The sequence below is a fragment of the Populus euphratica genome, unplaced genomic scaffold (genome assembly GCF_000495115.2).
Source record: "Populus euphratica unplaced genomic scaffold, PopEup_1.0 scaffold274.1, whole genome shotgun sequence".
Taxonomy (NCBI): Eukaryota; Viridiplantae; Streptophyta; class Magnoliopsida; order Malpighiales; family Salicaceae; genus Populus; species Populus euphratica.
In genome coordinates this window covers 458,528-474,271 of record NW_011499993.1, presented here as the reverse complement: position 1 = coordinate 474,271, position 15,744 = coordinate 458,528, and the positions used below count along the sequence as shown (strand labels likewise).

At 31.0% G+C, this 15,744-nt stretch overlaps 1 protein-coding gene across 3 annotated transcripts; it reads right to left on the bottom strand.

Moving 5' to 3' along the window:
• Positions 1-7,001: 7,001 nt before the first annotated feature.
• LOC105140504 (uncharacterized) lies at positions 7,002-11,825 on the bottom strand. 3 transcript variants are annotated; one of them, XM_011047365.1, is made up of 5 exons: positions 11,191-11,824; positions 9,362-9,412; positions 8,840-8,899; positions 8,652-8,720; positions 7,002-7,655 (listed from the first exon to the last, which is right to left on the bottom strand). In XM_011047365.1, the coding sequence occupies exons 1-5, from the start codon at positions 11,584-11,586 to the stop codon at positions 7,422-7,424; spliced, it is 810 nt and encodes a 269-aa protein (XP_011045667.1). In that variant the 5' UTR covers positions 11,587-11,824; the 3' UTR covers positions 7,002-7,421. The 3 variants fall into 3 exon arrangements, with proteins under 3 accessions (XP_011045667.1, XP_011045666.1, XP_011045669.1); XM_011047364.1 differs by having other exon boundaries at positions 8,840-8,902; positions 11,191-11,823; XM_011047367.1 differs by lacking the exons at positions 8,652-8,720; positions 8,840-8,899 and having other exon boundaries at positions 11,191-11,825.
• Positions 11,826-15,744: the final 3,919 nt, after the last annotated feature.

Here is a 15,744-nt window from a genome sequence, read left to right as displayed (position 1 = left end):
CTAGAACAAGTCGAGTAGTGAGTTGTCAAATTAGAAGAAGAAATTAGGTAGAATTAGGAGAAAATGATGGAATATATGTCTTTACATTATCCTCTTCGTTATGGTACTTTTGGCTTAAGATTTTCCTACCTCCACCTCCACATTCATTTGTTTAATAAAGTATTTATTGTTGTAAAGTTAATATCGTTAATGAATATTGAATTAATAAAATTTTAATTTTCAATAAATTGATAGTTTTTTGTTTGGTTTTATTTTGATTTTTTGTTGTTTTTTTATTTAATACCTATAGAAATAAGAAAAATATACTAAGTTTTTTATGGAATCACTAACAAACAAAAAATTATTTTTCAGTGATTTCATAAAAAAAAGGATGTCATTTCATTGAAAAATTATAAAATAGTTAATAAGTTTGAGACTTTCTAATGGATTTAGTGATGATAAATTAGTTGCCAATTTGGTTGCCTAATCCATTGATAATTTACTGACAGCATAGCAATGAATTGGCCAACAAAATTTTTTTGGTGCATTTTATTTGTTTGATATCAATATTATGTTAGCGATTATATTGATAATTTGAAACACTGATAGAATCATTGATGGATAACAAATCCCTTACAAAACTTTGATTGATAATGTGTGTCCGTCAGCAACGTCGCCAGCTATTTATATCACCAACAGAATTGTGTTTACTTGCCAATTGAAAACTCCATCAATGCTTTTCAATTTTTTGGTGGTGGATATTAATACTTATACCCGGTCCATATAGACCAAACCAATCATTTTACAATTGCCCATTATTGGAACCTATTTTGATCCACTTAAACCCTCTTATTATAGAGTCATATGTTTTTTTGACTTCAAAGGTACATGTTATACAATATACTAAAAGAAAAAGGTTTATATATGATACTTTATTATTCATATAAAAAGTGAAACATCTCTACTTTTCTTATGGCTTATGGCTTAAGAAAATAACATTTTCAGATTGTGTTTTATTATTCATATAAAGATTGGAACATCTCGACTTTTTACTTCATTTTTGAACATTTTTTCTTTCAATTACATCCTTTTATGGTTTAATTAGATAAAACCAGGTTTGAAATTAAGATAAGCAAACCAAATTAAAATATAGAGGATTAAAATATAAGACACGAAAAAACAATATACCCAGTCCTAAATTCTCGACAATTTTGAATTTGATCTAAAAATTTATTTTCTTCATTTTTAATCATTTTCTTTGAGAGATAAGAAAGAAAGTTACCTGAAAACGATAAGAAAAGAAAAACCAATGGTTAGGCAACCTTTCGACGAAGAAACTAATTTAACAATAGAATTTATATGGTGGTGTTGTTTCTTCAACTCTTGATGTTTATAGATTTTTCATTGGTTAATTTTTTCTATGGGCGATTTTAGGGTTCTTAGGTGATTTAGGAATGTTTTATGATGTTCTTAAGTGAAATGAAATTTAAAAAATAGATTTACAATCCAAAAAATCATTCCCTAGTTTTTTCTAGTCACTATAATAATGGCCAAAATCTAGATTATAACTCAGTAGATGGATGATATGTCATTTGCCAAAATAGACAACACATCATCTTGTACTTTTAAAAAAATGATAAGAGGCAAATGACAAGTCATTGACCTCTTAAAAGGAAAAAAAGTATAGCTTAGACATGCAAATTTGTTGCAGGTACAAGTGCCTAGGCTTTTTTATGGCCCAACAACCTTGTGTCACCTAAGCATGCGCACCTAGCCTCTTTTTTTTTTTAAATTTCATCTTTTAAATTTATTTTTTGTTGGATTTTTTTGTTTTTTTATTTTATTCTTTAATATTTTGTTGATTTTGAATTATTCTTCATATTTTATTATCATATAATTAAATAAAAAAAATATTATCAAACTTAATAAAATTTATGACCTGAGTTTATAGGTTTGATATGTTGACTCATGTTAATTTAATATGTCCCCGTCTTAATGTTTAAAATAATGTCATTTTTAAGATATTTTTAAATTCAAACCATGGTTTTATTGATCTTCAAGTTGCCTTTAGACTCGTGCACCTGAAATTTATTTCTTTTTTAGTCATTTGTTTTATTTTTTAAATTTCTATCTTATTTTTTTTCCTATGGAACCGTGAATCTATTTTTTTCATGTTGAGATAACTCTTATATAATTTAAATTGAATTTAAAAAAATAAAAATATTGAGTATTGAACGAAAATTCATCACATAAAAAGAAAAAAACTAAAAATTAAAATACCTTCCATTTAAAAGGAAGAATCTTGCTAATAAAAAAAATGAACATAAGATGTTATCAATTAAAGAATTGTATTTCCCATTCAAGAATTAGGTTCCTACATATGTTTCCATATTAGTTTATAAATAACAGCTTCGATGAATTTTATGGATATGAAATATTAGTTTGATAATAGTAAGATGGTTCTAAAATTTTAAAGAACTCTTTTAGCTATTTTGAGTGGTGTTTGTACAACTATTAATAGTGTGGAAGATTATTCTTTTGCACCAATGCAATATTAGCGGGTGTGGAAAATAAAAATCACACATTGTTCTAGACTTAAAAATGGCTATGAGATTCTACTCTCATGCTTAGATTTCCTAGTCTTTATATAATTTGAGGGAATTCAAATGCTAAGATTTTAAAGATAAAAACCTGGAATGACAACAGTTAGACATGGTTCTTATTATGGAGGAAAAAAAATTTGGGAGTGGATAAGGATAAAGGAAGAGGAATTATTATCGAAGGCCTTTTTAATCCAAAATGTTGTTGACATGAAGATATAGAGACTAGGCTCGAAGGAGTTTTTTAGTAAAGAATTGTACCTTTTTTTGTTGATTTTTTTCAAAAAGAAGTCATCTTAGGCGGATATTGTTGATGGGATAAATCACTGGTAGTAGCTTTAAAACACTCAAAGGGATAAAACACACGGTTTTATTTCAAAACAAGAAGCTTACAAGATCAAATGAAAAACTCTCAATATTCACCCTCTTTTTCTCTTTATTGTTTATCTCTTTTCTTTTTCACACATAATAACATAACTTTAACAGAATATTTATACACAAATTGAAAGCCTAAAAATTCAAACTTCAAGTAGTGGTCGATAATAGATGGTTGTAAGTGGTGGTGGTGGTTAATAATAGGTGGCTACAGGTAGTAGTTGGTGGTTGATTGAGTTTATCATAACAAATATATGATACTATTGTGCTCCACCAAAGGTACAATTTTTTTTTTTGGCTTACTATCTTGAATAAGTTGCATATAAAAAAATTTCTACATTGAAGATGCTTGTTGCAAGGTAATGATTTAATTTGTTTATTTTAAAAATAAAGACTGAAACTATGAATCATATTCTACTACTTTTTAATATTGTTTGGAAGTTATATTTTTTATTTGTGAATTGGTTAGGATGGCAGTAGATCCTGTCTTAGTCTCTAGATGATTTTTTTTATGGTAAAATGGCATGTTAGTTAGATCTATGAAAAAAAAAAAACAAATGATGGTGTTTGTTATTCTTTGGTATAGTTTGGTATGTTTGGAATGCTTGAAATAATTTGATTTTTAATGAGGAAAAAATGGGTTGGAATGATGGGTATTATTCCCTTTAAGTTGCAATTTGAGAGAAATGTAATTATAGGAGTTTTTGCTATATTGGATCAAATATACTACATTCATCAAATGGTCTTTTTAGGTGAACTCATGAGATAAAATGAGAGATGATTCATCTTGGATATCTCATCCAACATATATATATTGAAATGGAATGTTGATGTGTTTATAAATAGTAATCTGGAAACTTTGAGAATTGGAGTTCTAAGAGATCATGAAGGAAAGTCTCTTTGTATTTTCTCTTTCTCGACAGATAATGTGAACTCTGTTAAAGCTGAGGTTTTGGCAATTCAAAAGGCATTGTTTTTTAGTATTGATTGCAGCTATATTTTTTATTATCAATGGATCTTGGAGCCCAGTTCTTATAATGCTATTACTTGGATTAATGGAAAAAAAACATCATGTAGTCATAGTGTTTGTGAGGTGAGTTCAATGATATTTTCATTGCATGTAATTTGCTTTTTTCTATGTTTTGTGAGCATTTTCATAGAAATAAAAATTATTTGGTAAAATAAGGAGTTTTTAGACAAGCTCATTTATAGTTGTAGTCTTTTTCTATTTAAGAGACTTTTTAAGTATGATAATGGTGGAGGGAATTGTGTCGGAAGAAAGTATCCTGACTAAAATAATATTGTGTATTCTCTTTTTTATTAAATCATGTTATTATTAATAAAACTCTCATATTTCATTAGAGAGAGAGAGAGAGTTTTTAAATATGTCGGGCACACACTCCTTTAGAAGTTTAAATTATTCTGCAAATACGATCATTCCTGATACAGAAAGGAAACTACAAGTTTTCTTTCTTTCCCGTTAAGCATTCCTGGTGCTAGAAGGAAAATTTCCTCTTTAAAATACAGGCTACAATCAAGATTTATTTTGGATGTCTCTGATCTTCTTGTGGAATCCAAGGGTTTTTGGGTATTGGCTAATCAAAAACGCGGCGGCGCTGGCGCTTCGCCTCTGGTGGTATTGGCTAATAAAAAATGCGCTGGCGTTTCGCCCCTGGTGGTATTGACTAATCAAAAACGCGGCGGCGATGGCGCTTCGCCTCTGGTCTCGCTATTCTCATCAATGTATGTGCTACTAAAGCCAACATTACGGGTTAGAGGGAGGTTTTTAATATCTTTTGAGATTTATCCTACAATATAGGGTCAAAAGGCTAAAATAAATTATTTTATTAGGCTGTATAAAACAAAAACTGATTCTTGATATTTCTTCTTGCATACTTATATCACTCATGTCATGTTGAGGTACTGTATAAGAAATAATTGTAAAATTCAATTCAATTTATCGTAATTGATTAGCTAACAAAGGACAAAAAGCTAAATAATTAGTATAAATAGTTTAGATTTTTAATTCTTACTGTAATAAAAAAAAAGAGTTATTATTAAAAGTGGCCTTAAGTAATTAGAACAGTCATTAACATAATTTGAAGCAATCAGCAACATAAAATAACAAAATGTTCGTCGCACATATAATTTAAATAATAAAAAGATATTAACTATTTTTTATTCTAAATAGCATGAATATGATTAATGACTTTCTGTGTTCATCTCACATATAATTTTAAAGAGCATCCACATCCACGTTGCTAAACCAAATTCTTAGCTATAATAGCTAGCGTGAGCTAAAAATAATAATAATAATAATAATCTACTTGGCTAGCTTTTATAGCAAAATAAACAGTGCTCGCTACATATAGGGAGTAGTGTAGCACTCCTCGGTTGTTGATGGCTGGCGGCGCGTGAGAGAAGATTGGGCAACGTTGTTCGCGGGGAAAAGAAGGCAGAGGAAGTATTGAGGTGCTTAGTACACACCAAATGGGAGTGGACAAGGTAAAGAGGGAGAAGATGTCTGGGTTTTAGCTTTTATTCCTTTCTTAGTCTCTTCAATCTCTCAAAACAACCCGCTTTTCCTCCCTTTCTTCTCCTTTGATTTATGGGTTTGAACTATAACATTAGCACAAGAGGTATGGCATCTTAAAGTTTCTTGCTTTCTTATGGTTTTTTAGATCTTTGCTTTTTGCTCCTTTTTTTGGCATTGTTTGGTGTTCTGCTTTCTTTCATCAGAATTGGACTTCGTTGATTCTAGAGGTTTAATGGTTTTCTAAAGTTTGATAATTTAAAAGGTTTAAAGAAAAAACAATGATGGGTTTCTATGGAAGTCAAGTGGGTTTTATTTTTTCTGGGAAAAGACAATTCGATAAGTCTTAAACTCTCGTAATAAAAAGCTTTTTCGTTTATCCCAATGTTGATTCCAATTCCTTGTTCATCAATTGATTGTCTTGGTTGATGAATTGTGCATATGCAAAATGTTTGTCGTTGTTTTCCCTTACTTTATGGTTCAGCATTTTCTGAGAAATCTTGTGGTTCAACTTTGGGCTGAGCTTGTGCTCATTCTGCCAATTCCAGCGCGAGCTGATAGCTTCCAATTTATGTTTCATCTGAATATATTTCTAAACTCAGCAGTTTTTGGCTCCTATGTAACATGTTCCTGACGTCTAATCCCATGTTCGTGGCTCTACAGAACCTCTGATTAACCAGGTAATCTTAAGCAGATCGGATACTTGAAAGGTTCAGGTTTTCAACCATTAACACGGGGCTGATGTTAATTTGAAGATTGCATCCTTTTCTCTCATGCATTGACCAATGTGAAAATAATATTAATAATAAAATATTCATGACTCTATTTTATATAGCATGATATTCTCTAGCTAGAATGACTTTTTAGCTATCTTAACTAAAATTTAGCTAAAATATAGAGACCAAACTCTTATACCAGGTACCAGCTAGGCGCAGTGCTAAACTGCCAACGCCCCAGTTACTGCAAACTTATCTATGTGCTTGCGTCCCTCTCATGAGCAGCGATAAATTTTAGATCCCTTGAATTGACCACCGCATTTCTTGCCACAGTTCAAGGAAGAACAATTCAAACTTTTCCTACAAGTTTGAACAATGCAGTACAGTTGTGTCGACTATTGCATCCCACACTTGGTTCTTTAACCTCTCTATCACTCTGTCTCCCGCACTAAAGGTACTTGCCACGTGCAAAAATCTAGGTTGATCTGTTGACCAATCAACTTAGATCTAACCCAATTACAAACATAATCCTCAAACAATTAACTTCTTTAAAATTTAAAAAAAAATATCATTTTAATCCTTTTAAGAAAAACGCATGACCTCGACCAACCCTCCCACCTCATAACCTACGCCTACCATCCTCACCTATAACTCAAGCCTTTATCTCAGTCATGATAAAGGGCAATTCTTTTAAAGGATAGACAACTAACTGGAACATTCTATGTAGAAAACACAATCCAAACCCAAATCCGAAGCAGCCAAATGCATGGAACCGATATTCAAAAGCAGAGTGCAAGCTCCAAAAATAAGTGGATGGCAATTTTATGACAGGCAAAATACTGGGAAAATAAACAACAAGGAGAAGAAAATCTAAGTAGATCAGTTTAATTCCAAGTAGAAAGACATTTGACTACCTGGTACTATAATTACACCTTATCTGTTGCTATTTCCTAGAATGGAAGGAATGAGGTTTTCCCAAAGAATTTGGAAGAGTGTAGAAATCTGCTCAAAGAAAGAATGTAAACTGAAACTAAAGATTAGGATCTCTACACTACCCACAGTACGTATCTTCACGTATAAAAACGAGTATCCACATACAGATCAAGAAGCGGTGAAGGTAATTGGTTTAGTACTTCAACTCAACATGCGATGCTGTTAGGAGGTGCCGAAACATGTATTATTTGAAAAGGAAAAAAACCAGTATAGAACTGATTCTTCTCAGCCCAAAATGCCAGAGCCTGAATCACCATCAACAGGTAGATTTAGGTCTGGTAGCGTAAAGGAAGGCTTCCTGCCTTCATCCTCCTGTAACTGGAAAGAAACATTGTGTGCCAACACTGAATATGTGGAATCACAGGCTACTTTTGTTTCCTGAGGCTTGATTGAAATAACATCTTCTGATTTAACAGAAGCTGTGAATATCTCTGGTCTATGCTGTGATAGCAAATCAAACTGCAAGACAAAAACAGAATCCCCGTCACATTCTTGATGGCGTATTACCTATCTACATCTTTGCAAACCTCAGTTCACGCTGTAAACTTGTCAGAAAAGGGGGGGGAGGGGGGAAGAAAAGGAAAAAAACTCACAAAATTAAACAGGGGGGGGAGGGGGGAAGAAAAGGAAAAAAACTAACAAAATTAAACATATCAAAGGAATTTCTATTATAAGTGATATCTCTCTTATTTCTCGCTCAGATTATACTATAACGCTTATAATTGCCCGCATAGCAAACAAATATTACAGGATGCACCTCAACACTAAGAAATTGAACAAACAGGTTATGTTGTGGTAAAAAAATCACACATACTGTAGCTGGACAGCTAAACAAATTTTTTTTTAAAAAAAAAAAAAAAGCAATCACGTAGCAAATTTTTTTAAAAAAAAAAAAAAGCAATCATGTAATAAGCCCTGCCAGAGGCCTTGGACAAGAACAACCAGACAAACCATCAAACATGGATAACCAGGGGATGCAGAAAGTATTAAAAAATTAAGGTCAATAAACACAGAATCACATGTTAAGTTTATGCTGTAAGCTTGTTAATTTGAGTAAGATTTATATGCAAGGTTCAGTAATTCTTGTAATAATTCATTATATACAACTTTTAAATCATTTAAGCTTTAATTTCTGTAAGAACTACAAGACCAGTATAAAAAAAAATATATGTTAGGATTGTCAAAAAGAAATCAGTAGTTTCAGTAACAGAGAAGCGTGTGACATTGTCAAGTGATCATTTCAATCAATTATGAATGGCCACACAACTTAAGACAGTCAAGTACAAAAATGCATGCATAAATAAATAGTGTTAATTTAGCGATAGCAATATACTTTAATTTGTAACAGAGATAGAAACGAAAATACTAAAACAAAGTAAATTTGATACAGGGAAGAAAGAAACAAAAAAAATATATAATAAAATGAGAATGAGCGTGCAGGAATAACAGGTTCACCTTCGTTCTCTTCAAACTTTCATTTCTGGCTCTCTCTTTCTCTAAACTCACACGGATGGTTTCCAATTTCTGCACAATGAATAAAGTGCACAATAAATATTAAAATGATCACCGATCCTATGCCTCATAAAGTAAAGACAAAGGAGAACAAGGCAAGATTTCAAAGCTAAGAAATTGATGCAACATACATTTTTCAAATGTCTTTTTTCCTTCAATAGCAAAATCTCCTCCTCTCTAAGCTCAACTAACTTCTGCCAGCAACCAAACAATTTAAACCACCATGAGACCGCAATCTAAATATTATTAGTCTATCAAACAGCAAACGCAAAGCACAACTATTTTCATATTCCTTGACAGAAAAGGCAACGTTGTCACATACAGAACCTACTGCATCAATTGAATGCTTACCTTTTAATTTTTTAAGCGTGCTAGCAAAACAATTCTTAAAAAAAAGGATAGATGAACAAGAATGCTGGTGTAAAGCTAGTTCAATCACTAAAACTATATGCCAGACTGAGATAATTTATAGAACCAACGAAACAGATCTTCCTAAGACACCCATAAAGAAACTGATCAAAGACAAGAACATGTATCACATTAAATAAAGTACAAGAAACTTAAGGAATTCTGATTAGATATTGTGGAACCAGAATCAAGCCTATGTTTCCAATAATATAGTCATCATTAGTTTATGTGTAGGTGCGTGTTACCTTCTTCTTTCTTGACCTCTTGATGGTTGGTGTTCCACTTGTAACAGCAACCTGATACACGCACCAACATGTGACAGCTTTAGTTAACAAAGAGAATATTTTCTGCAAGCTATTTAATAAATAAAAAGAGAATACATAAAGAAAACAATAATTATCTATACACAAGCACGAACATACATAACTATGAGAAATAATTTTGCTCATATATATATATGAGCAAAATTATTTCTCGTGTTTCAAGAATATTATGGTCGTACACAAGAAACACTTGCATCAAGGCACTTTGCTCGTTGGGTTTCTATGTGCTAGATTCTATTCTATCCTTATAAACACACTTATGATGGTCAACAAATGCCATACTATGAGAGTCATGAAAACTAGAGGCATGCACATGCATCAACCATAGCCATTCACATTCAATACTCAACGTCAATGTGTCTCCTACATAGTTCATGTTAAGAAAAAGAAGAAGAAAAGAAAACAAAGAGAAAGTTCCTTGAAAACATGACTGGAGTTTCAAATACTTGTATAACTTTCTCAGTCAACGCCGCGTGGTCAAGACAATGGTTATTTGCAGCAGCCTACTAAAGGTCAAATGGGATGCTGCACGTGAAATCAAATACTGCCCTTTTCTAATATAAACCACGAACCCTTCATCCAGCTATTAGACTTCGGTTCCAAAAAAAAATGCAGTCCGGTTACCTGCTGCCCGAACCAGACCGGTGGGGCTTGCTCACAACACACGAAAACATTGTCTAAACAATATCTAACGTAAATGAAATTTTAAAAAAAAAAAAAAAATCTAGTGCTAACAAAAATACATATATACAAAATATTATAAGTAGCTATTTACCAAAAAAAATATGAAAAAAACATTCTAAGTAATGCTGTGAGTTAGGTGTATAAACGGTACACCAAATACTACTTTAAATTCGGTGCAATGTGGTCCCTACTTTAAACCCAACCAATTTTCCACCTAAAAGCATCACCCTCTTCCCTTCATTTCAGCCAAAGGATTTTCCCGTTTTCATTTTCAACATATATGTGACCACGAATTTCTTACCCTCTTTTCAATTAATTTGAAGCAAAAAAAGATTAAAAATGGCAACGCCAAACAGCCCTTCAACACCTAGATATGGTTGTGTGTTTTTCACGTGAGAAAAGATCCCGCAGGAAGTGGAAAACTGCGGCTGCACACACCAGATCATCTCTCCAATAAAGTGAATACAACCACTAACAAGATCACAACTCTTTTGCCACGGCAACACGCCACCCATAAAAACAGCTGCTCCTGCTGTCTCCACTATCGATGATGACCAAGCTGCCCTTCTTGCCCGTGTCCAAGTACCTCGGCAGCTAACATGGGATTCTGGGAGAAGACTCGTGGACAAAAATGCCCTTCAATATAAGGGTATTTTCGTCATTTTCTAAATGACCACAGCACGGAACGGAAGTCGCATTTCTTTCTTTTTTTCTGGTGAAACAAAAATGAAAAACAGGGAGAGAAAGAGAGTAGAAATGGAAAGTCATAGGTGGGTATTTCAGTCAAAATGATGTGAAACGGTGTCACTGTTTACCGGAGAATTGACAGATCCTGTGATGTCTAAATTCAACGAAGGATGGATCGCATGACGCGATAAGGGCAAAATCGTTATTTAAAAAAATAGAAAAGAAAACTATAAAAACCTCCTAAACCATAACCGAAAGTGAATAAATATCACGTTTTTCAAAGGGCAATTTTGTCCAAGAAACAAAAGAATGACACCAGAACAGAAACCACCGAGTCCAACTCACCGGGTCAGAAAACACAAAAAAAGAGCCAAACAAACCTTAGATCTCGAGGTGGCAATCAACTTAGCGGGAAGGCAAGCGCTAGTAGTAGCTTCATCAAAACCGTCGCCAGCACCACCACCGCTGACGGAGGTGCCACCGCTAAATGAAAGCGGAGTGGTAGGACTCGCACGAGTAGACAACGAATCAGAACCTTTTTTGCTCCTCGTCATCATTACTTGCTTAGACGAAGAGCGTCGTTGTCTCACGCTCCAGTCCACGCTCAAAGCCAGCACCGCTCCTTCCTTCGCCAAATCCGCCGCAAAACGACGACGTCGCCGTCGCCTTACTGCCGGTGGCGGTAGTTGTTCTGGTTCGTTTAGCTTTAAAAGGAGCTCCACCACTAAAGTGTCATCGTTCAAAGCTACATGAACCCACTCGTCTTCTTCAGTCATCTCTTATCTGCTGCTTCTATGTCTTCGTTTCGTGTGGCTTTTGAGAGAGAAGAGAGGATCTTTGCGTGCATAAGAAAAGAAAATGGGCAAGGGAGGCTGAGGGTTAATATATATATATATATATATATATATATATGGAGAAGATTGTTTGTGGTGTTGACACTTGACAATATCGTCGTTAGCTTTGCTTAGCACTTTTCCATATTTTGTTTTGTTTTGTTTTGTGGATTTTTGCATTTCTTTTTTTTTTTTTTTTTTACCCGCTGTGTGAACTGTGAAGGATGGATAATAGTCGACTTTCTACTGTAGTTATATTACACGGGTAAAATTTTAGATTAAAAAAAGGAGAAAACACTGTTTATCTGGATAAATTCACTGGGGTGAACGGAAACTGTGTTTTCTTTTTTTTAAAAAGGTGAACGGAAACTGTGTTTTCTTTTTTTTTTTTTAAAAGGCTCTTTATTATGTATTTGAGGGTAAAATAATTGTGATAATCTTAGGGTTCTAAAATTGATTGGGGGTAGAACGGGTATTCTGTGCTTGGATTGTATACTAAATTTATAATACTACCCTTAAAATAAATTGATTTTTTAACTTCTACCAAGGGTTAGTTTTGTATTTTCAATTAAAAATGCATAGTAAAATAGTATTTTTACTCTTAAAATAATAATAAAAACAAACAGCAAATGAAGGGCCTTTTTATGATTTCCAATATTGCTGCACTTTAAGAAAAGACATTGGCTCTCTTAATGTCAAGTAATTTCACCCCTATGTTAAAAGGTATTTGTATGATTTTGTTGGTGGTTTTTTTATAATTAATTAGTAAAGACGAAATCACTTGAGTATTTTAATAAATAAAAAAATTGACACATGAACTCTATGGTTTTTAGAAGGTGCATTTGGCTAATTTTAATTTCAAAAAATATGATTCTGGGATGGCTTCATCTTCATTTTGGAGTCTTCTCTTTAAGTATATAAGGCATGCATCCATAAAATATCTGGTTTGTTATTGATGTTTGTATCCTATTACTTAATTTTTCAAATCAATCTTTTTATATTTGTGTTATATTTTTTAAAACAAGTCATTGATTAAATTTTTTATTTTATTCTTATTTAATGTATTGTTTTGTCAAATTCAATCCTCATTATTGTTATTTTTGATAGTCTAAGATAATTTTTAGAGTTGTATTTTTTTCTTTATTCCACCCTCTTTAAATGTTTTTCATGATAGATTTTATTCTTATTTTTTAATATTTTTTTTGCTTTGCAAAATATTCAAAACGGTATTTTTCTATTAGATTTAATTTTTAATATGTAATTGATTTAAATTTAAATTTATTTAAGTTGGTGTCTAAGATTTCATATGTTTTTATAAATGTTTTTCATGATAGATTTTATTTTTATTTTTTTAATATTTTTTTTGCTTTGCAAAATTTTTAAAATGTTATTTTTTTTATTTGATTTAATCTTTAATATTTAAGTAGTTTAAATTTAAATTTGTTTAAGCTGGTGTGAAAGATTTCATGTGTCAAAAACTTTAAAAATTAATCTAATTTTCTTAGGATTGTTTTAAGTTTTTATTTTTTAATTTTATCTCTTAATATTTATTTAATTAAAAATTAAATTTTATTTTTTATGCTTTTTATGATCTTGGTTTTACCAAATTTTTTTATATAATTGGGTTATCCATGATTGGTTTGCTTAGATTGCTTTCGAATTTTTTTTTATTTCATATCGTAGGGGGCTTATAAAACATTGTAGTTTAAATGTTATTTTTATTTTTTTTAATTACGACAAATACATAATTTTCTCTTAAAAATACAGATTTTGTTTTTCTCGATACCGCGTAATTAATTAGCTTTCCAACCCAATCATATCAAAGTAATGGCCATCGGAATGGGAGTTTTTTCAATTGAAAAATACCCATTATTTAAATTATTAAAAGCAAGATTTTTGCATCCAACCGCTGGTGATGATTACCTAAAATTCTCAGGAAAGTGGGTAATTGCCTTCTTATAAATCATGAAATGTTTATATAAATGTTATGATTTTAAATTAATTTAGATTGTTAAATATAAAATTATTAGTAATCACAAAGTAGGAATAATAGTTGATAAACCCAGTCCAGTTCTAATATATAAATCTAAATGCTCTGAGCTGAGTTTCAAGTTACACAATGGACGTTATTAGCTTGGTTAATACCCAAATGACTCGGTTGAGTAAATCAAGGGCTCGCTATGGTTACTTCAAGTCGCTGTAATTATATTACCTTAAAAAATATGAAATAATAAGATAGTATTAAAAATGTAATAAGTGTAAATATTTATTAGTTTGTAATCACATATAAATAGTTTCATTACATCTTAAACCTCTTTTTTTTCTTCTCTAAGGTAACAGAAATTTTTTTATTGAAATTGTACTTAATTGTTCATAATTATCGCAATTACAAAATAATTAGTTAAATTATATTTAAAAAAAAAGATAGATTTTTTTACTATTATAAAATTAGAAAACACGGACAAAGTATTTTGTTAGCGTTTAGAAAAAAAAAATCATTGGTATTTTAATTGTTAATGGATTTTTTTATGAAAACCTATTGGTGGCAAGTTACTCGCCGGGGATTGTCGTTTCATCATCATTTCTATCGGCAAAATCCATTGCCAATGGAAATGCCAATGAATTATTCACATGAAAAATTCCAACAAATCCATTGAAAATAATTTTTTATGAGGTTTTTTTATCTAATTCTATAAAAATATCCAAACATCTTTTAAGCTTTTTGACAAAATAAGTGTGAAATTGCCAATAAAAATATTAACAAAATCAAGTTATTCATAGCAATTTTATTAATATTTGCATTACTTTTTTAGGTTAGTTGTTATAATTATTTAGCTAACTTAAATATAAAACAACAACAATTTTCAAGAAAATAATTACTCTTAGCTAACTTAAATATAAAACAACAACAAAAATATCAATAATTTTCAAGACAATAATTACTTGCATTAAACCCAATACCACAACAACAACAATAAAAAAAAAACTTGTAGAATTATTGAGACAATAAACACATTTTAAAAAAACATAAAACATATTCCAAAAAATATAAATGTAATGCATTATAAAACACCAATAAATATCTTACAAAACAATTTTATTATGTAATAAAACATCACATACAAATTAATTCAACACTCTTTGATCATAATTCTTTTATTCAAGAAAAAAGATGTATTATATATGTAAGGAAAGCTTAAAGTAAATAAACGTAAAACATTGATTAAGCATTTTTAACAATATTAATAGTGAGGTAAAAGTGTTTCTCACATTCATTATGGCTTGTTTTAAAGAGATAAATCTTATCGATAATTCAAGGGGGTTTTGCTTCTTCTTGTACGGAACCTATCAATGAAAAGGCAAGTCACCGATCGTGTCTACAAGCTAGGGCAATAAAAAGTTGTCTATATTTACCATCTCATTATATATAGAAGAGAAAAAGTATTTTTGCCAAGTTAAGAAAGAGTAATTGTGAGAACTAGTATTTGATTGCACAAATAAAAGAGATAATCAATTAAAAAATTATGTTTGATATAATAAACAATAAAAAATAAAAAATTATATAAGTAGTGGTTCAAGATGTCAACTCCAAACTCATTTTTTTTCAATTCAAACTTATTCAATCTAAATTAATACACTTTAATTATTACTAATTTCACAAAAATAGATTTTCCTAAAACTCTCAACTTAACAAAATAATAATAAAATATAATTGATAGCAATTAAATTACTCCTTATTTCTTTAATTATAACAAACATAAGTTACATAATCAAACTTAATTTTACAAAATAATAAATAAAACCAACTTCTTTCAATCCTGATTAAATCCTTGCAATTTAGACTAATCTAATTATTCTAAACATTTAATAACTCATGACTTAAAAACATTACAAGTCAACGTAACAAACCTCGATTCCATCATAGTCTAATAAAAAACAAGTTGGATAGCAGAATTGACCTTCTTCAAAAATAAAATCTTACATGTTGGACACAATGATCCGAGTCATGTCTTGGGTTGAGTTTGGCATCCATGCCACCAACATTTTTATATGACGGCATCTCATACAGTTTCCAAATCAAAACCTTGAACCCTCCTTTTG

Excerpts from the sequence above, each read along its gene's own strand:
- LOC105140504 (XM_011047364.1), bottom strand. The coding sequence starts at position 11,586 with ATGACTGAAGAAGACGAGTGGGTTCATGTAGCTTTGAACGATGACACT. Across the intron at positions 8,721-8,839 it reads AAAAAAGACATTTGAAAAAT|AAATTGGAAACCATCCGTGT; the intron begins GTATGTTGCATC and ends TTCATTGTGCAG. Across the intron at positions 7,656-8,651 it reads AAAGTTTGAAGAGAACGAAG|TTTGATTTGCTATCACAGCA; the intron begins GTGAACCTGTTA and ends TTTGTCTTGCAG.